General features: G+C 38.2%; 1 protein-coding gene across 2 annotated transcripts; it reads left to right on the plus strand.

Annotated features, from left to right (window-relative positions):
• Positions 1-19,367: 19,367 nt before the first annotated feature.
• Positions 19,368-21,152, plus strand: LOC149139224 (LOB domain-containing protein 40-like). Of its 2 annotated transcripts, none has more exons than XM_089449209.1 (3): positions 19,368-19,726; positions 19,844-20,046; positions 20,162-21,152. In XM_089449209.1, exons 1-3 carry the CDS (start codon positions 19,695-19,697, stop codon positions 20,728-20,730), a joined length of 804 nt encoding a protein of 267 aa, XP_089305335.1. In that variant the 5' UTR covers positions 19,368-19,694; the 3' UTR covers positions 20,731-21,152. The 2 variants fall into 2 exon arrangements, with proteins under 2 accessions (XP_089305335.1, XP_089305334.1); XM_089449208.1 differs by having other exon boundaries at positions 19,381-19,726; positions 20,135-21,152.
• The last annotated feature ends 215 nt before the right edge of the window (positions 21,153-21,367 follow it).

The raw sequence follows: 21,367 nt of genomic DNA on the forward strand, positions 1-21,367 counted from the left end.
AGCTTATCCTGCTCAAGCATTTCCATGATGTCAATGTCTACCCATCCACTGTCAATCTCAATCTTGAGCAGCAACAGGATAAATCTAACTCGCCATACAATGGAGGTTTTAAAAATCTCCCATGTGTCACACCTAAGGTGAACTAGATCACTCTCTTCCATGAACCTACTCATCATAGAATGGAGTGTCCTATCAATCAACTGAAACCCTGGATCCCATAACCAGACTTGTTGTAGCATAGCTTTAACAACTACTGGAATTTATTTGTTCCTCATCCCTAATCCCTGCATGAAACTGACATATAGGCCCCATATATCATGAACTAATCTGATGCATGCTAAATTTCCCTATGCCTACCACTACGTAGTACCAATGATTGTTGGAAGCCACATGTGCCAAATAACTACCTCGTGAAGGCAATGAATAGATGGGTATCTGATACTTGCAATCAACTCAGTGTATGCGGACCCATCCCACTCCTACCAACCATCACCACTGAGTTTGCCATCTGCCCTCTCGATAATGTGCCAATACAATGTTTAGAGGTCGAACAAATACTAGAAAGTTACCTCAATCGTACACAGTATCCTTTGCTCATGCATGGTCCTGACATGCCCTATGGAAAGAGTGACACATGTCTCCCTCGTGACCTACTCCCAAGGTGTAGGCTCACTAATGAATGATATGCCACCCTTGCAGATGATCACCTCATCCCCCAACCTATGGTTGTCAACTTGTGCACTGACCCAATGCCACCACTGAGAAGTCTCTCCCCTAGTGCGTTGAGTGTCATTCCAATATCACGAGTGACCTCCCTATCCCTAGCTACTCATGCCCAGAGTGTCAAAGGAAAACAACCAAATCGTCTGTGCCTGTAAGTGATGTATAAGAAGGACAACCATGTGAGTCCCCATGGATACCATCGAGTATTTCTCATCTGTGTCCCTATCAATCCTGGGCGAAGTACACCCAAAGGTATGCTCGATGTCTCCGTGCATAAGTCTCCTTGGAGGCAACCCTCCAAGACCTCGCTATGCAACATCATATGCCCTTGCATCCCATGGAGTATCCCTATAGTTCTCAACCTGGCACTATACCCTGTAGCCTATCCTTGTACACTACTAGATACCCCGTGCTATTGATGTACCATCCTGTACCGTCTCGTATCTTGCCTGTGTCACTATATCTCGCTCTCCCCGCGTGTACGCGATGTGATGTGATTCGTTCAATGCAAGCCAACATGCTACATCAAATAACCATCCATATCCATGCTCCTCTGCAGGCCACTGCTCATCACTGCATACCTCTATACAACATTGGAAGCTAGGTTCTAAAATTGGGTCTATATGCATTAGGTCGCATCCCTTTGCATAAGACTGGACTCTGCAGCATATCCTTGTGCACCCCTGGTACCACTACCTACTATCGTATCACCCTGTATCATATGCCATCCGACATGTGCCAACACATCCACCACTTTGCTAGTAATCCTCCATGATGCAGGCTACATATCCCCATATTCCCTGAAAGACTTGAGTGGTCTGACTGCTCACATGCTAATGGGAATGACATTATTGTGTCCATCCTCAGTAGCTCCAGTGTCCAATATACCAATGAGAGAGCACTATCTCCATGTAATGCCTTGTCTAGTAGTCTGACGATGCCACCTCCTCCTACTAGCTCCTGCCAAATTAGGAAAATCAGCCTATGACTCCATGCACAATCAATATGACATGACAACTCATGAAATTTGCCTACTCCTCTGCCAATCCATCCTATCACTAGTGTTGTCAGGAACTCTAAAGGGGATATGAAAAGGCGTGTGCACCCAACCACCGAGTCCATCACTTAGCTACTACCATGACCTACCAACTCCACGATGTAATGGAGAATCCCACCGAGATCCCAACAATAGTCTGGCCCTTGAGCCCCTATGGTAATCCACATCCTCCGCTGAGTTGTGGCCATGGATGCATCTAACCTCCTAGCCAACTCCACCAGATACCAACTCAATATCTCTTGCCATCCAACCCTAAAGCAAGGATCAAGAGCATAAACTCCCATACATGGAACTAACCCTCCATCATACCAAGGATGCACCCTGTGCAACTCGTGTCGCCTCATCTCACCATCCTAGTCAACACATAAAATATGTTGAGGTGACTCTGCCTCTTCCTTTCCAACATGTAGTGGTAACCTGCTAGTGCTACCGGCCTGTAATGTCTTAGTAGGGTTGCCCCATCGCTCCAATGTGCACTCCAACTGAACCATTAGGGAACCCAACCATTCCCTAACACGAGTCAGTTTGGCCGCTGACTCAGCACAAACTGCTCTCATGCCCTCCAACTCCTCGTTCTATTGTAGAATGGCCTCTCGCATTGTTGTGGCCTTCTTTCTCAATGCTAGAAGGCTAGCCCAAAACTGATGAAATCTTGGAGGGTGGTTATCCTCTGTAAACTCGGTCACTGCTCTAGACCCCTCCGTCTCTTCTGGTACCTCCTCAATGACAAGTATGCCTCCAGGAACCTCATCAACCTGTTGTGGGGAGCCATCGCCTAGAAACTGGTTCATAGCACTGGGTACCTCATCAACTATTGGCATCACATAAATTGATGGCCCTCCGAGTGTATGCTTTACTCCCTCAACCGAGTTGTTAGTTGGAGCTACCAAAGAGGCCTCCAACAATGGTGACTCTTGTGCCACACATGGTATATCGATATGCTGCTCACCATCCTGCATGTCCTCCTTCCCAACCTCCTCTCGAGCTTCTAAAATCTAAAGCCCGATCTCCACTAGTAAAAATGCCTCCTGGTCTCATCCTCTAGCTTTCCTTGTCCTATCCACTCCCTTTGAGGGGGTTTGGTGTCCTTTCGGTTAAATCTCTCCACAAGGCTCTGTGTGAACTCTTTGTAGGATGTGATATGTACATGACCCAAAGGGATCAACCCTCGGTACCACCATTCCATAGAATCTCCATCCAAGTGCAATGTGACATGTATAATAGTATACGCCTCCCTCATGGGGTTTAACCGGAAATATGTTTCCAATTCTTGTACCCATTTTCTGATGGAACTCCTAGCTGAACCATCAATGTGGATGAGGGTCATTTTTCCCTCAATGATACTCACTCTCCCTTGAGCCATGGGTTTGTCTATAGTTTACCCATCACAATGCATACACACCCAAATCTTCCATGATATTGTTGGCTACTCTACAACTAGCCAAGATCATGCTCTGATACCACTGTAATATTCCTAATGGAAATTTTGCAATGATAACAGAGTCATGCAAAGATAATAACACATAATTTTTCAAAAATGCATACACATTAACTAGAAATATCTCCAAATCCACAAATTGGCCAAGATATTCTTAATAATAGTGTTGTGGTACAAATGAGTTGGAGAAAATGCACCTGGTATTGCACAAGGCAAGCTACAAGTACCAGGTGATGAATATAAGAAATCTCAACAACTTTAATAGCAAGCTCCTCTAGGAAACTACATTGCTACTCCAAAACTACACTGCTGCTTGACTTCACCCCCTGATTTTCCTACTCTAGAGTGCCCAGAAAAGTTTATAAAATTAGGAGATTGCTCCTTTCCCAAAAGCCAGAAAGGGTTTGGCCTATCTCCAAGTCAAAGTCAAACCTAGAAATGGTGTAAATTCCTCAGCTAACTAGTAATTCACCCTACCATAAGAATTGGGATTTCAGGTCTGAATATTGCCCAATTTTTTTTGTAAAATTATCTATAGACTCCTCTCAATAAATCCACAAAAACCCAAAAAGGGTTTTGGTTGAATCCACCAATCCCCGATGACCCCCAATAAGTGCAAATTGCCCAATTTGGCCAATAAACACCCCACAAAACTAATACTGTTGAATTAAGCCCAAATCCATCACTAGAAATCTCTCTAACTTTGGCTAAATTCTCCCCTGAGGAATACTTCCAATCTCCAACCTTTATCTCTCCTCAACCTCTATTCCTCCAACCCCTGTGCACTTCCAGAAATGTAGAATTTTGGCCCCAAGAATTCTCTCAACTCAGCCCAGCTAAAATAACTTGCAAATATGCCCAATGGAAACTCTAAATTGAGTTCCCCAAATTGCCTCACTAGGGAGACACTCGAAGTTCTCTGAAATGAGGGTGGAATTCCCGCTCGTAAATTCCTTGTTCTGAACAACACGATTGTCTTGGCTAAGCAGCTCAAGCGAACTAATGTTGAATTGTCAAATGATTAAAGATACCAAGTGGAGGCCTCCAATCTCTATTTATAATTTCTAGTACTCTCCCTTGGTGGTCCCCACCTTCCACTAATAAAATATTACTTTGCCGCCATTCTTCATTAAAATAATAATTTCCACTTTTCTCCCACAAAATAATATTTTCTTCTTGTTATTTAATATCACCAAAAATTGACAAAACTCCTTAGTGAATTTTGCACTCACAAAAATTGTGAACATTACAGGTTGATAGTCTTGAAAGTAAGCATTAGTCTCAATTTGATGAGTTTCTAAATAACCTTTCAGCATAATAAACCCTCTTTCATATATAAAAATGTTATCATCATAGTCTTCCAATAACTTCATCTTTCATTCAAATTACTACATCAAATAATACTTGGCATTTTCTATGTCATTAATAGGTGCAGCTACAACAACAACATCTCTTACACACTAAAACAAGTGTAAATTCATATCATAATTAACATGAATTAACTTTATCAACATGGACTTGATTTTATTATCTATTTCTAGATATCTATTAATTTTTATCTAGATACTTATATGCAATGATTTTAAAAACATAAAGATATATATATATTGAAAGAAACTGAAATGTTACCTTCTCTAAGAAGATCAAAATCTTGATCACCTTCAGATGATACTATAGCCTCCTCTGGTTCCATCTCTTTGAAGCTTGCAACTAACATTTTCCCCTTTGTATTTAGTTATATATGTTGCCAAGATTTTACATACATATTGTTTTCACAAACATCATTAGATTGTGTGTCCCCTATGCAAACTGAAAAAAAATAATAATAATATTTTCTTTTATCGAATGCAAATGCATTTTGGCAATCCTTTGTTTTAATTGAATGCAATTTTCGAGTCCCTTTTACTGTTTTAACTTCATATGTAATTGATCTATCGACATCTTGGATTCCAATATGCCAAAAAAAACCTATAGTAAATTCAAACTAGAATTTAGATATGTTATTTAAAATACAATTTATATATCAAATATAATCATCGTGATATTGTTTAAACTATATAATTTATAAATGTGTAAAATTAGAAAATTAATCAAAGATATCATATATTAAAACTATATGCAAGTTAATTTGTATATATTTACATACCTCTGTACCTCCCTTGATGGGTTAGTCTGATGGATTATTATAGCAATACTCCATTGAACAACTTGTTCAACTAAGTCGGTTTGTAGAGTGGTCCATTTTATATCTTCGAAGTGCTCGCTTTATACATGCCCCATGCACCATCATGTCCTCCTTTTCCATGACTAGTCTCAAAGAAATTCCAACAATGTTTAATGTGGGTTTTCTTATAAAGACAACACAACCAAAAGAATGATCGTGAAGATTTGAATTTACCTGCATCCATCTAACCATATCCGATGTTCATTGAATTTTATTTCACGACCTTTCAATGCATCATAAATCTTATCAAAACAATGATGTGCAAAATGTGTATCATGTGTACGATCATCACTGATATAAAAGTGATATTCTTTAATAGCATGTCGATTCTAACTGGTGTTTTCTATATGATCAACAATTTTTTCAGCATGTCTATATAGAATATGGACAAGTATAAAGACTTGGTCAGAATGATAATATTCACTCTGTATTTCATTTTTTGCAACAAATGTGTAATTCTCTACAAAAATCAACTATTGACAAAATGGTCCCTGGTGGAAACATTTCACGGGATTTTTTGAATTGCAGGTCCTTCCATTGAGCTCTATGCAAATGCTTGGTCTACTTATAAATTTATGTCTCAAATTTCTTCAAAAACACTATCACATAAATTTCTTCTTCTTGTAAATCAATCCTTTTAGCACTTGTACTATTATTTGAACTAATCGATGTATGGATATATACATATCTCTTCCATTTCACTTTTAGGTTAGACAATGATTGATTATTTTTTCCCCTTGGAAAAAATCGTAATTTTAATTATATTTTGGAAAATTACAACATGTTGATTGCATATGCATGATAAGTGTTGTAAGCCTATTAGGTAAAGAAAAAAATAAAAAAGTATGAGTTCTCCACGTAAGGAGACTCTATCCTCAAAATATGTTTCTGTAATGTTTTTCAAAATTTACTCTACGCAGAGAGTATGTGCCTGTACATATAGATGTTACTTCAAGGTCCATAAATGGCCGCTATAAAATTGAAAGTGTTCTCCATTCCTTTGTTCCTGTATCAACCATGTATCACAGGGCTTGATCGTTGCCTCTTTGGATAATTTGTCAGCAAGTGTGTTTCGTTCCCTGAAAATATGACGACATATAAAGCTGTCAAAAATAGTGATGAATCTATGGACCTCATCCAAGATGGGCCGCAAAGTGTAAGCATGACAGATAGATGTTTTATTGATCCAGTTGCAAACAATTTTTGAATCCCCGAACAATTGTAAGTTTCTGCAATGTTTTTCAATAGAAAATTGTATAAGATATTTGGCTGTAATGAGCTCTGCAAAGTTATTGGTGCCTCCTCCAAGCCCCATCTATATATGAAAGTGGTGGGAAGTAGATAGGTAAAGGGCAACACCACCCCCACACCCATCATCTTGCGTTGATCCATCAAAATATGCCCAAGGCTGGGTGTGATCTATGTTTTCTAGAATGATATGTCTTGGGGGTGAAGTTCCTTCATCTTCGGGTATGTTCCTGTAATCTGCCAGTAGTCTGGCAGAGATGGAGGGCCAGTGAGGGGAGAGATCCTGAAATATGAGACGGTTTCGGGCAATCCAAATTTCCCAACAGATAAGGAGGGGTAGGTTCTTGGTTTTCAATGGGGATGCCGATGACCACCAAATGTTCCACACCTCCTTGATAGACTGGCCCCTCCAAGAGCACTGAGAAGGGATGTTCTCAAGTGTAGAAGTCTAGAGAAGAGTAGTAATGGGACAGGAGAGAAAAAGGTGATCCACCGATTCAGTGTTGTCTTTGCATAAACAACATCTAAAGGGCCCATGTTGTCCTCTCTTTATCATATTATCTCTAGTGGGGATTTTATGCTTCAAGATTGACCACATAAGTAGTCTGGTTCTAGGGGGGCTTTAAGCTTCCACATCCCTTTCCACCATGTATCCACTAGCGGAGGTTTGTGTATAGTTGCTAGACATAGATATCCATCTTTTGGTGAGTATCGGCCATTTTTAGCATGTTCCCATATAATCTCATCCTCCCCTTCTGTTATTCTGATATGTGATTCTGTTAAGGCCACTGTGTAGTCTGTCCAGTAGTGATGCCATTGAGGAGGTATGAGGAGACTGTGTGCGGATTTCCATGCTTGATGGAGAAATGTGGATCTCTCTATGTCCGCAATGTGATTGATGTGTGTGATGCCAGAGTTGTTGAGATGTTGCTTGAGTTCATCTGGTAACTTGTGTGCATTTCCACACTTCAATGCGGACAGATGAGCCAGCTTGGATTTTCCAGGTGAGCCCTTCTTGAATCAGTGGCAAGGAGTTTAGAACTGCTTTCCAGATGATCGAGATACCAGTTCTGTTCCAGCTAGTCTATCTCAACCAATCCATTATGCTTAAAGGCTCGATATATTTGGAGGATGCCACCTTGGACCAAAGACTATGTGAAGTGATTAATTTCCATCCCAGTTTGGCCACTAGCGCCGAGGAGAAGTCTTCCAATTTTTTTATCCCCCAACCACCCCATTTCTTTGGGAGAGTGAGCATATCCCATTTTTCCCATGAAAATATCCTCCCCTCTTGTTTGCCTTTCCAAAGGAACCTACAACATAGGTTTTGAATTCTGGCAAGGATTCCTCTTGGTATCCATGCTAGGGACATCCAGTAAACCGGGGTGGCTTTGAGGACAACTTTTATGAGAACTAGTCTTCTGGCCCTGGAGAGATACTTGTGATACCAGATATTAAGCCTCCGTTCTAACTTTGATATCAACCATGTCCAATCAGCTATTTTGTAGCCGAGTGGCTTCAACCTGTAGCCCATATATTTGAGACCCTCATCCAACTGTAGCAATGTGAAAGGAAATCTGTGTAAAGCATACTGTACCTCATGAGGTGAGAAGTCAGCTACAGTGAGAGTGGATTTTGAATTATTGATGACCATACTAGTTGCAGTTTGGAAGAGTGTGATGGTCTGCTGCAAGGTAGTGAGATCTCCAATTCCACCATTTAGGAAAATCAACACATCATCAACAAAGAGGAGATGTGTTATCATGCACCTATTAGTGATCTTGATTCCCATGATCCTTCCTCTAAGGTGCATATCTTTGATGAGTCTGCTGAGCCCTTCCATAACTAATAAGAAAAGTAGCGGGGACAAAGGGCATCCTTGTCTGAGGCCTCTTTCAGAATGGAAAAAAGGGGATGCTGCTCCATTTATCAGAACACTAAAGGAGATATTTGAGATACAACACATTATCCATTTGATGAACCCATAAGGGAATCCTAAATGTGTAAGGAGCATTCTGATATATAGCCAGCTTACTCGGTCAAAAGCCTTTGAAAGATCAGCTTTGAGGATCATACCTTTAATCTTCTTCGTCTGGATAGAGTGTAATACTTCCTGGGCTATGCCAACCGCTTCATGTATTTGGTAGTCTTGAAGGAAAGAAAATTGTTCAGAGGATATGTGGGTGGAGAGAATGGGTCAGAGGTGATTTGCAATGATTTTTGAGATGATTTTATATATGCAGTTACATAGGGAGATGGGGCGAAAGTCATTGAAAGTGGACGGGTTGTCAGATTTGGGAATGAGGGCAATGAATGTGGAGTTGATGGCCCCATGCATACGATCAGATATCTTGCATTCCTCTATGACCTTGAGAAGGTCATTTCCAAGAGTTTCAAAAAAATCCAAATAGAACTCCACCGACCATCCATCAGGCCCTGGGCTCTTGTCCCTCTTAAACCATTTCAGGGTAGCTTCCAGTTCCCCAAGAGTAACTTCTCTATTAAGCTCCATGGCATCCTCCTGGTCAACGAAGCGAGGGAAGAGTTGTGCTACTATTATGACTTCATCTATGGTGGCATTGCAAGGTGCCTGATAGATTCTCTTGAAATGAGAGGTGGCAAGAGTGGCCAATTGATGAAAAGTATCCACCTCATTTCCCTGTTCATTTGTCAACTTCCATATGGTATTGATTGCCTTTCGTCCATTAGAAAACTTGTGGAAGAATTTAGTGTTATCATCCCCCTCTGACAACCAGATTTCTCTACTTCTCAGTCTCCAGGTTTCCTCTCTTTCCTTAAGAATCTTCCCCCTCTTAGATATTAAGGTAGTGAGCTTATCTTTTTGTTTCCTAGATATAAATACCCCTCCTAATTCTTCCTCCATATCAGCAATTTCATATTCAAGGTTTCTTAGATCTTGTTCTTCCTGAATTCTCTTATTATGGGCCCATATTTTTGATAACTTCTTTAGCTCCTTTAAATTGCTGACAAAACCTTCAGTTATGTGCCCTCCAACAGCAGGAGGGTGAGAGTTCCAGAAGTCTATGACCAACCGAGTATAGGTGGCATCCTTGAGCCAGGAGGAGTTAAATTTAAAGGGGGCTCTGGGATTACTTATGCCACCCCTAATATCAAGATATATAGGAAGGTGATCTGATAATCCACCCAAGCCTACCCACTGTCGATAAGAGAAGCCACCCTCCAGGAATCATTCCTTTATAATGAATCGATCAAGCCTTCTAGCAAGGCTATCATCTCCACATCTTTTATTTCTCCAGGTCGGAACCAACTTTGCAGAGGGAATGTTAATGAAACTGTGAGTCTCCAAGATGTTTTCAAAGAAGGCAGATAGGGGGTCGACCTAGGCATGGTGTCCCCAAGATTCTGAGTAGCCCAGAGAGAAATTAAGATCCCCTCCCAAGATGATATTGTCAGATTGCAGGATGTTTGATGACAGAAGGTTCTCCTAGAAGACCTCTCGATGGTGACAAGGCCCATAGACATTTATCAACCTGATCTCTGTACCCAACTTGGATGAGAATATGTCTGCTACAATGAACCCATAACCGCCCCAGATGCTATTCAACTTGATAGAGCGAGGGTTATATCCCAAGGCAATACCCCCTGATCGACCAATAATGTCGATGGCATGGAAGACCCATCCTAGAAGCATGGACTGTAGGAGGATAGATATGGCATCAGTAGATCCCAGGGTTTCTTGAAGGAAAACTACATCAATAGATTTGGATTTTAGTAGCCTACAAATAGCTAGCTTCTTATCGAGGCTAGCTATCCCCCTGCAATTGAAAGAGAGCAGCTTCATGGGGGAGACTCACTCAGGGAGTTCCGTGCTCTAAGGACCATGTTAAGTGTAGATTGCCTCCCCAAAGTGATCTCCTCCCCTGCTTGCTATTTGGCTTTGGACAGGGAGGACAACTGGCCTCTAGGGAGCTTAGAAGGGGTGGGGGAAGGAACCAGGCCAATGTCGATGGTGTCAAGGGCCCGGGTGCGGGAAAGGGAGTGGAGGTGGTATTTGTGGGGGAGGGGAGCAGATTCAGGAGCAGTGTCAGTTGAATCAATCTCTAGAAGGGAGGGGGGGTAGATGAAAAAATAGCGGGGGGGGGAGGGGAAGAGGACAAGCAAGGTGTCTAGGGGGAGAAGGCATACCAACATTGCACTGTAATCCCACAGAATTATACAAACTAACAGCTGAAAGCGAAAAATAAATAGAGGATGGTTCAGAGAGAGACATACCCGAAGAAACTGCGTTGCCTGCAGCTGCCCTTGCCCTAGTCAGAGGTGGAGAGGGAGGCCGGAGAGGTGCACTTCCGCGCTTCTTCGCCGACGTCGGGGTTGGGCAAGTACTAGTAGCTTCAGGGTCAGAGTGCTCCAACTCCTCAGTCAGAGGGGATGGTCTAGCCGATGTCTGTTGCTTTGTGGGAACAATCTTCCCCTTGTTCTCTGACCTCGATTTCTTTAGCAAGGGGAAATCCTTGTAGAGATGACCCACTTTGTGACAGTGCCTACATCTGAATGGTACCCCCTCATAGTTGATGATTTGTATGTGAGTGTAGTTCCTCCAACGCAGGGTGATCTGCTCCTGCAACCCCCCTCGGATATCTAAGTGAACCAAAATTCTTGCATATGCCATGACCCCCGAGGTGAGATACGACCTGTCATATTCCAGGAAGGTGCTGAGGGTGTTTCCAATGCATCTGAAGATATCTTTGTACTAGAATTGTAGCGGCAATCTAGGGAGTCGCACCCATAGAGGCCCTTCCCCAAGCTACTCTCTATCAAGATCAAAAAGTGGACTCCATCGTCGCAACATGACAGGGGCCTGTTCTATATGCCAGAAGGAGGACAAGACCCAGTTTGTATGTTCAGCCCGTGCAAAACGTAAGGCGAACTAGCCACGGACAAACGTTTGAACAAACGGTAGATCTACTAAGTGTTGTCCCCATATCTTCGCAACCCATTGTTTTAGTCTTGCCCCCGAGTAGCTCCTTCCCCTGACTCTTCCCACCAGGACTTGCTCAGTCGTGTCCATGGCTTCGCCCCATTGGAAATCCTCTTCCCAATTGATGGTAACCTCTTGTGCCTTTGATTTTACGCACCTATGTCTCTTCCCATATTTTTGAGCTGCGATGGATGCGTTCTCTTGTGGTATGCTGCAAAGAGGGTTTAAAGGGTTAGGGTTAGGGTTTGGAGGATTTAGGTCAGGGCTAGCGTGAAAAGCGTCAGGGAGAGGGGGAATGTCTGTGAAACTGCCAGATGGGGGATATGACGTCGGAGCCGAGATGGGGGGATCCAAATGGGTGGAGGGCACACCAAGGGGTGAGTGTGAGGGATAATGAGAGCTGGCAAATGGTTGGAGTGGAGAATAACCGGAGGAGTAGGTAGTGATGTCCGGGCCGATGCATCAGGCCACAAATTGTAGTGAAGTCGGCGACAGTGGAGGAGTGGCAAACGATGGCCAGGAGGGCGGAGCTTCTGGAAGATTAATGACCAAACATGAAGGACCTGTGATCGACGGAAGTGGCGCAATAACCTCTGTCAGTTCTCTGCTAAACAGGAAAGAGCCCTCAATATTTGTGTGCCTTCCGAAAATGGTAGTGCCTTCGAGGGGGTCTTCGAAATAGTCTACAAGTTCCGTCTCCATAACTGCTCCAGGGATAACGCCAACTGCCTCTGTAATCGGGTAACCGTCAGTGCAGGGGACCAACAACTGCAGACAAGATAGCGATGCAGACACAAGACACGGCTTCACAGAATATGCTTAGGTGCTGGACGGGGTAAACGAGAAGAGCACAGGGACGACGATCGAAAGGTAAGCAACGTTGGGAGGATAAATAAGCTATTCCGAGTCGTAGGTGAGGTAGAACCGATCACTACATAACCCTAGCCTGTGTCGAGTTCTAATTGCTACGGAATTTCCATTGCTCCAACCAATGTTTATGTCTTTAGCCGACAATGATTGATCATTTATATCAATAGAATATTTGTTGTGAAATAAAGTCAAATTTCCACAATGATCACATTTTTACCACCAACACATTTCTTTTGGAAAAATAATTCATGACTTTCTCTTGCACATAGAATTTCGGATATGAAATCATGGATAGTGGAAGGAGGAGGTGAATTTTTCCAAAATGTTTTACCAAAAATAAGGAAGGTGTCATAATATAATTGAAATTCCACATGATAATGATAACATCAAGTGCCACGTACAATGATAGGTTAAACATACCATGGTTTTTGTTGCCCAAAAGTATTGATTGAGGCATTGATTCCACGATTATCTTCTAGAACTTATTGAACAAGTATATCTGAGTGGTGTCCAACATATGTTTTTCATGTTCTTCATGCAAATTTCGTGTTATTCTTCACTGCATCACATCCCTTTCTTTTGGTGAAACACATGATTTTTTCATCCAATATTTATATATTATTTTTTCAACATCTTCTCCAAGTCTATCTTTGTATGGTTGCTTACAAATAACAGTCCAACAAGCGAGGTCATCATTTACATCTATTTGCAATCAAAATTTCCAATGTTTGTGTAATGTTTTTCGTGAGGTCCCTAATGCTTTTGCCATAGATTTTACCAAACGATTTCTTTAGTACTTGATCAAACCACTGCCATTTGTATTGCTCTACATGCATCTATATCACTTTTATTTCTAGATCTTCCAATTGATTTAAGAGAACTATTTAGATTTTGAATCACATTTTCCTTCACCTTTCTATCTTTTGTTAATTTTCAAATACTCAATAGAGTTTTAGCTTCTTTTAATTTCTTTGATGTTAAGAGACCTCTCAAAATTTGAGTTTGAACTATCACATTTTCATCTTTGAATAACTTATCAATAATGAGCTTAACACGATATCGTATAACATGGTCAACTTTTTTATCTCCATATGTGTTAGTGTCAACATTTTGTAACGTCTTATCATTGATATTGATTTCATTTGTATATGTGAAAAATAAATGTAAATGGGTATAATTATTCATTAAATAATTAAATTAAAAAATAGAGTTTGAATGAAATTGAAATTAATAAATATGTATAATTTCAATAATACACATGACATATATATACATACCTGATGGTGATTTAACTTCTTCACTTGAATCTCTTTCAACATCTTCAACAACGTCATCAATCATTGGTTCATTATCTTTTTCACTTTTTCTTTCAACATTTTCAATCTCATTATCAATGTTATGAGGAATATCTCTCTCTCTTTACATTGCAAAATATTTTTCAAACTAGTTCATCAAATTAAATTAAATTTCACAATACACTAGTTAAATTTTAAATATCATTTATAATATTTGCATTTACATACCTGCTTCAACTTCTAGTTGAGATTGATTTTCCCTTTCAATATTTAAGCATTCTTCTTTCTTTATTTTGTAATAGTTTCTTGAGTATTCTCTACGATCCCCAATGTCTCTTATTCAGTCATCTTTTCTCTTGCAATTTCTTTGATTTCCCATGATAATTCAATCTATGTAGATTTTTAAAATCCAACCCCAAAAGATCAATTTCAAAATCCTGCAAAAAATACTCACTTTAAAAATTTAGACCAAAAAACTCACTTTAAAAACTCAACACAAAAGACTTACTTTAAAAAAATCCACTTTAAAAATTCAGCCAAAAAGGTTTACTTTAAAAACTACTCACTTTAAAAATTCAGCCCAAAAAACTCACTTTAAAAATTCAGCCCAAAAGATTTACTTTAAAAATTAAGCCCAAAAAACTCACTTTAAAAATTCAACCCAAAAAATTTCCTTTAAAAATTAAACCCAAAAGATTTAGTTTAAAAGTTCAGTCCAAATGAGGAAAGAGTGTGAAAATAATGTTTCAGCTTCATTTATTTATATCGTTCAGGCGAAACGCTTTTTTTCGGAGGGTCGCATCTTTTATTTTTTGTGGCTGACGAAAAATATAGACACATTTTCAACCGAACTTTTAAATTAATTCATGTGAAATAATTTTCCGTTTATTTTAATGAGCGTTGACAATAAACACAAGTTCGACCGAATGTGTTTTTAGTTCGGCCAAACTACTTTAACCTGCAACTCTACAACAACTTGACTCTCGTCACCTTTCACCAAGAATGGTTAAACTCCATCAAATTTGGTGAATTTACTTTCAAAACCAATACCAACATTTTCAGAATTGAATCTACTTTCAGTAGATATAAATTTTATGGAATTTCATAGATATTTGCTAATTTTAATTAATTTTCTAGTAAAAGGTGTGCAAAAAATTTATTAAGGTCATTATGATTCAATGATATCAAACTTCTGTATCTTTCAAAATACAATGTAAAAAAAAAATGAAAAAACTATGGTTCATTACATTGGCCCGTCTTATGTAATGGGTAGTTTTTAGATTTTTAGTTTATAACTAATATGTTGAGAAACTTGACGCTATGCTAAACATATTCAAAATCTGCAATTTTTCATAATGGTTCAATTCAAAAAATTCTAGTAATTATGATGTGCATTGGTTGGTTTCTTAAATATAATGATATCGAAGTAGAATATGTCTAGATTATTGCAACACATTTTTTTCTTCTTCAAAAAACATCAAGTTGACAAACAGTACAATAGTGCCAAAAAATGACTTTTTTATGAATCCTTTGATTTTTAAATAAAACACAGTCAAACAATTGCTAAGTTGACATATCAAATGTGAATAAAAAAATTCCAAAAAATAAGTAAAATAAAACTAATAAAATTTCTGATAAGTTTTCTTTTTATTGTAAAATGAAATTCTAAACAGAAAAATTGCTTTGGCTTGCCAAAAGTTGAAGAGCTTTTAAAAATGATATTTTTTTCTTAAAAAAAGGGCAAAAAGTGTAACCCAACTTCACATTTTCACCCATAAGGGAATTAAGAAAGAAGGGAAAAATTATGATGGAAGATTGTGGATAAATTGACATTGGAAGGAACAAAGCCCAATTGAAGATGTCTAATAGTGTTCATGGAACCCCCTACAATGATGAGCTTGAAAATTCTAAGAGGGGAGGCCAATTTAAGTCTTAGATGCAAGGCCTAAGCTTACTCTTGATGGTTGGTGATTTAAGTCCTAGATGCAAGGCATAGGCTTACTCTTGATTATTGGTGATTGTTCCTAAATCTTAATAAAAATATAAATTCAATGTTTCCTCATAAGTCAAAGAGCACCCCTCTCACACCCGAGACCTTAACTTCAATATTGTCTATTTGGGATCAACACATAAAGTTAAGATATTTAAATAATTTTTGCTTTTATGTATAATTTTTAAACATGTAAAGAATCATTTTTTTTTGGTATGTAATTTTTTCTTTCTAAAAATAAAATGGGTTTGCATTTATTTAAAAAGGTTAAAAAATGCAAAATTGATGTTTGAAAGCCTCGGGTTCTTAATTAAAATGGGAAGCACTTCAAAATAAATAACATAAATCCATATTAAATCTAAATAAACTATTAAGTAAATTAGATTTCTATTCATTTTTTTAAAATTAAAATGGATTTATGCTTTTTTTTTTTTTAAGAATTTTTTCTTTAGAGATTTAACATGTGATCTCAATTTTTAAATATCTTTTTTATTTTAATAAGGCTATCCAGACATACATATGTACCTCAAAGATAAAAACAAATCACCTCTTTTCATACAATGACAAAAAATCATTTATCTACTAGCCTAAACTCAATAGTTATGCCCCTCATCTCCAATGGTGATCCTAGCTTTGAAATGAACCTAAATGCTTTTTGGTTTCCTATACCCAATCTCCCATCTTTAAGATGAAAGAATTGTGAATGTAACTGGATTGGGAATTGAATGAATAATTTATAATGTGAAAATGGCATCCATCTAGGGACTTGATAGATGATGGTTAAGATAAATCTCTCTCTCTCTATATAAATGGATTCAACCCCTTGAAAATCCATTGAATACTAGAATAAAATAACTTAAACATGCAATTCCAACAAATATTTGCTCCATTCAAAATTAACTCTTAAAGGGTTAAAATGTAAAGTAATGATACTTGAAATATTATTTCTTTTTCTTACTATTAAAATGTTTTTAAATACATTTCAATATTACATTCAATCTTTTTACTTTCAATTACTTCTTCTCTTTGCACAATGAAATATTTTATTGCAGTTCATATATATACATATATGTTTATATTTTTTCTAAAGTTGATATTAATATAAAGTATTTAAAATGGATATGGTTTATTTAAGTATCCAATTGAAATACGAAAATATAAATAATATTAATTTTTTTTGTTTTTTTTTTAATTCTATATAAAATTATCTTATTTGATATGAACACGGAAATATTATATTTATAATTGAGAGTGACATTGAAATATTTTTACTATATCTTCTTTATATTGGGTTGTAATATCAACCACCAATAAAACAAGCATAATTAGAATGAGACTACTTTTTATAATACTTTTAAGTAAAACTAACCTCATATATATATATATATATATATATATATATATTAGATATTATGTTTTAATTTAAATAATATTTTATTTTTATTTTAAAATAGACAAGTTTCAACTCTACCTTAAACACGAATGAAATTACACATTCCCATCATATCAGAGTATAAAATAAATTTTTCTACTCAACTAAAAAGTTATTAAATAATTTATATTTTTTAATATTTTATTTATTTTATTAAAGACTATCCACATACATATACACTTTAATGATAAAAAACATCATTTTTTAAACATTGGAAAATATAATAATCTATCTAATATCCTAAACTCTGTAATTAATTAATATTAATTTTTATAGTATTCTACTGACCATTACGAAGAAAAAGATAAAAGTCGTCAAATGACATACCCAAAAGTAATATTATTTTTTCATAGTAATTCTAATCATTATAATGGACAAGAGGATAAAGGTTGTCAAATGACTTACCTACTTTGAATATGAATATGGAAAGAATATTGGTGGGTTTCAACTTTGCATTTCAAGCGACTATATACTAGGTAAAATGAGGAGTATGACATAAAAGGTTGTCAAATGACTTACCTACTTTGAATATGAATATGGAAAGAATATTGGTGGGTTTCAGCTTTGCATTTCAAGCGACTATATACTAGGTAAAATGAGGAGTATGACATAAAAGAGGATAAAGGTCATCAAATAACCTACCCACCTTAAATGTTAGCATGGAAGGAATATTGGGAGTTTCAACTTTGCATCAAAGATGGTACGCTAAGTAAAATGAATGTTAGCATGGAAGGAATATTGGTGGATTTCAACTTTGCATTAAGGGATAGTACACTACGTAAAACAAAGAGTATGGCATGTAGATTAGTCAGTTTTGCATAGCATGACATAATGGGATGCATTTTCTTATAGTTGACATAATGGGGTGCATTTTCCCATACTTAGTTGGTTGATGTAAAGTGGTAAGCTATTGATAATAGAGTTTTCCAAACATTAAGTGATTGATACCCTCACTAACATGATGACAATATCAAATTTTGGGCTTGTAAATTTTTCTATAAAGTAGAAAAATCACCTTGAATTACTTTTTTATATTTGTTGTTTGTTGAAATAACTGGAAGTTAAATTAGTGGTGGTGTTTTAGAGAAACTTAATTTGATGAAATTGCACATATAACTAGAAGTTAAATTTTGCACATATAACTAGAAGTTAAATTAATAATATTCGAAAGAAATCAAATAAAAATTAGTAATTGGAAGTTAAATTTTGCACATATAACTAGAAGTTAAATTAATAATATTCGAAAGAAATCAAATAAAAATTAGTAATTGGAAGTTAAATTAGTGGTGATGTTTAGAGAAATCTAATAGAAATTGTTTTTGTTTGGATCATATAACTAGAAGCTAAATTAATAATTTAAAAAATAATCAAATAAAAATGTATTTGGTGGATCAAATTTCACATATTGTATAATATATAGAAAATAAGAGTTTTTAATATTACCACGGCCACATATGTAAACATAGCCTTTGATTTCCACATATTTGATAATAAATTTCAACCCAAGAAAAATAGATTCATCAATTGAAAAAAAACAATTCATTAAATCATTATCCAATTTTTTTCTCAATCTTAAATAACTTAATAGTAAAATAATAAATAAATAAACATAACCCTTTTAAATAAAATAAATTTTCATCTCTAATCACTGTGCAAAGAATTTTTCTCTGCTTGGCTAAGAGCTCGTCTTCCTCGGACGTAAGGAAACAGGTTAATGGCCCAAGACCCAGAGGCATCTGGCAGGAGTGAAAGCCTGCTCCCTTACGGACCACCAGCGGGTTATTACAGGTGGCGTGGTTTTCCTTGATAACAGTGATGAGTCAAACCGACATTCGCGGATAGCAGCCAGAGATGGTTGTCCTCACTGTTGGTTTGACACCTGAGTTTGATAGGTTTTGCCAACTCATCATCAAAGACTATAATTTCCAACCATTTTGCGAATTTTTTTTTTTTTTTTTTAAATTCTACTTATTATTGACTTAATACTCCTTAAGAATTAGTGACATTTTGAACAAAATATCGACCTATTCTCGAGAATTAGCGGCATTTTGAAGAATTTTGAGTTGCATCTCGCGACTTTACACCCCTCGAAGCGAGTGCCCACAATTTTCATCATAGAAATATGAATTAATTTTTGTTGAAGCGGTCACCAGTACGAATCCTGCGAAATGATAAACCACACACGAAAAGCAGACAAAGTGCAATGAATGTAAGATGAAAGTGTCAAAGAGCACAGTCCCTTTACCTTATCTTTCTACATTGTCTTTTCCTGTCTCTCATTCTCCCCGTTTCTCCTCCTCATTCCTCCTTTCACGGAGTTCTGGGTCATCTGTAACCCTCCCTCCATTGCTTTCATGTGCACCCATTCTCCCCGTTTCTCCTCCTCATTCCTCCTTTCACGGAGTTCTGGGTCATCTGTAACCCTCCCTCCATTGCTTTCATGTGCACATCCATTTCATGTCTGCAACAGACAATCGCATTACTGAAAGGTAACCAGACGATCCATTCTTCATGTATTCTGATACAGTAATGTCTCTATATCTATGGACACCCACGCTCACGCAGTGCCTGTGAAAATCTGTTGCTAATGTTCCATTTCTTGACAGGAAAGAGCAGGAACGGAAGATGAGCTGCAACGGCTGCAGAGTCCTGCGCAAAGGCTGCAGCGAAAATTGCATTCTCAGGCAATCCCTTCAGTGGATCGAAAGTCCGCAATCGCAGGCCCACGCTACCGTCTTTGTCGCAAAGTTCTTCGGCCGTGCAGGTCTCATGACATTCATCGCTGCTGTCTCAGAGCCGGAAAGGCCCGGTACGATAATTAATTTTCCCGTCTTGTTGCCGAATTTTTTTTCCCTATTTTGCCGTTACTTATGAATATATATATTTTCTTTTATTAGCTCTGTTTAAATCTCTGCTATATGAAGCCTGTGGGAGGACTGTGAATCCCGTGCACGGGGCCGTGGGGTTGCTGTGGACTGGAAAATGGCAAATCTGCCAGGCTGCGGTGCAGACGGTTCTCAGCGGAGGGTCTCTGGATCGAACCCCGGCCGGTACCTGTTTTCCGTCAACTGACGCCAATGGCGATCGCAACGGGATGCTGGCTGGCGACCAATGGCCGAACGAGATGGATGGAAATTTTTCCGGCGACGACGACGTCTCCAAAATCTACGAGCTCGGCGCCTGTGTCGATTCGCGCCGAGTCCGACAGAAAATTGACGGAAACAATAATAATATTAACGAACTCGTGTCAACTGACGGCGAAAAATTGGGGCAACGGGGCTCGGGAATTGACGGGCAAAAAAATGACTTAAAGCTGGATTTGAGCTTAAACTGCCCGTCAAAGTCGAAATCCTCGAATCTGAAACAGCAGCGCGTGTCGAGCCCTTCGACGAATTCCGTCCATTCGGAGGGCTCCGTTAACAGACTGAAGAGCTCCAGCCCTCCACCGTCATCGACAATGGCCGCGGAGCAGAAGCTTCTGGATCTTCTCTGAGAATTCTCCTGCGGACTTCCAAGTTTTTTTTCGGTTACTTCAAAATTTAATCTTCAGCGACCTTGAATTTATTTTATTATTTCTATGGAGTTAAATTTTTATTTGTCTGAGACCAGATATTGCCTGGTGTGGCGTGGCGCCGAGCCACCGACTCTGTCGGGCAAAACCGTCAACAGACGGATTTCTTGGAATCCGACCAAAGGCGCACGGCGGGGACGGGTGCGGGGCCCGCGTTAGGTGTCGCGACTCCACGACATGTGTCCCCAGTCGCGTAGTGCTTTTCTGGCCAATCGTGGCGGGACAAGTGGCATAATGCATGCGCCGAGTTTTTCCTTGTCCCTCAAGTAAGCTCAAGCGTACACGTATTTCAACTTGAACTTTATATTATATAATTGATAAAAATCTCTATTTTTGAACTTTAATTTGATGTTTAAGGTTGTTTGCATGGTTCTGACTGCGGTACAGAGCAAGAATTTTTGTATTTTAAGTGTTGGTTATTGTTAATTGAAATATTACTATATTTATAAATCAATTAGGGAAATTAGATAATAGGGAGAGAAAGTGTTAATGATTGAGAGAAAGAGCCTATACTATTAATAATCAAGTTTAATAAATTGTGGTATATCTCGTCTTATAA

Source organism: Pinus tabuliformis, chromosome X (assembly GCF_031772625.1).
Source record: "Pinus tabuliformis cultivar Carrire ecotype Pingquan chromosome X, CPIR1, whole genome shotgun sequence".
In the NCBI taxonomy this organism is placed as follows: Eukaryota; Viridiplantae; Streptophyta; class Pinopsida; order Pinales; family Pinaceae; genus Pinus; species Pinus tabuliformis.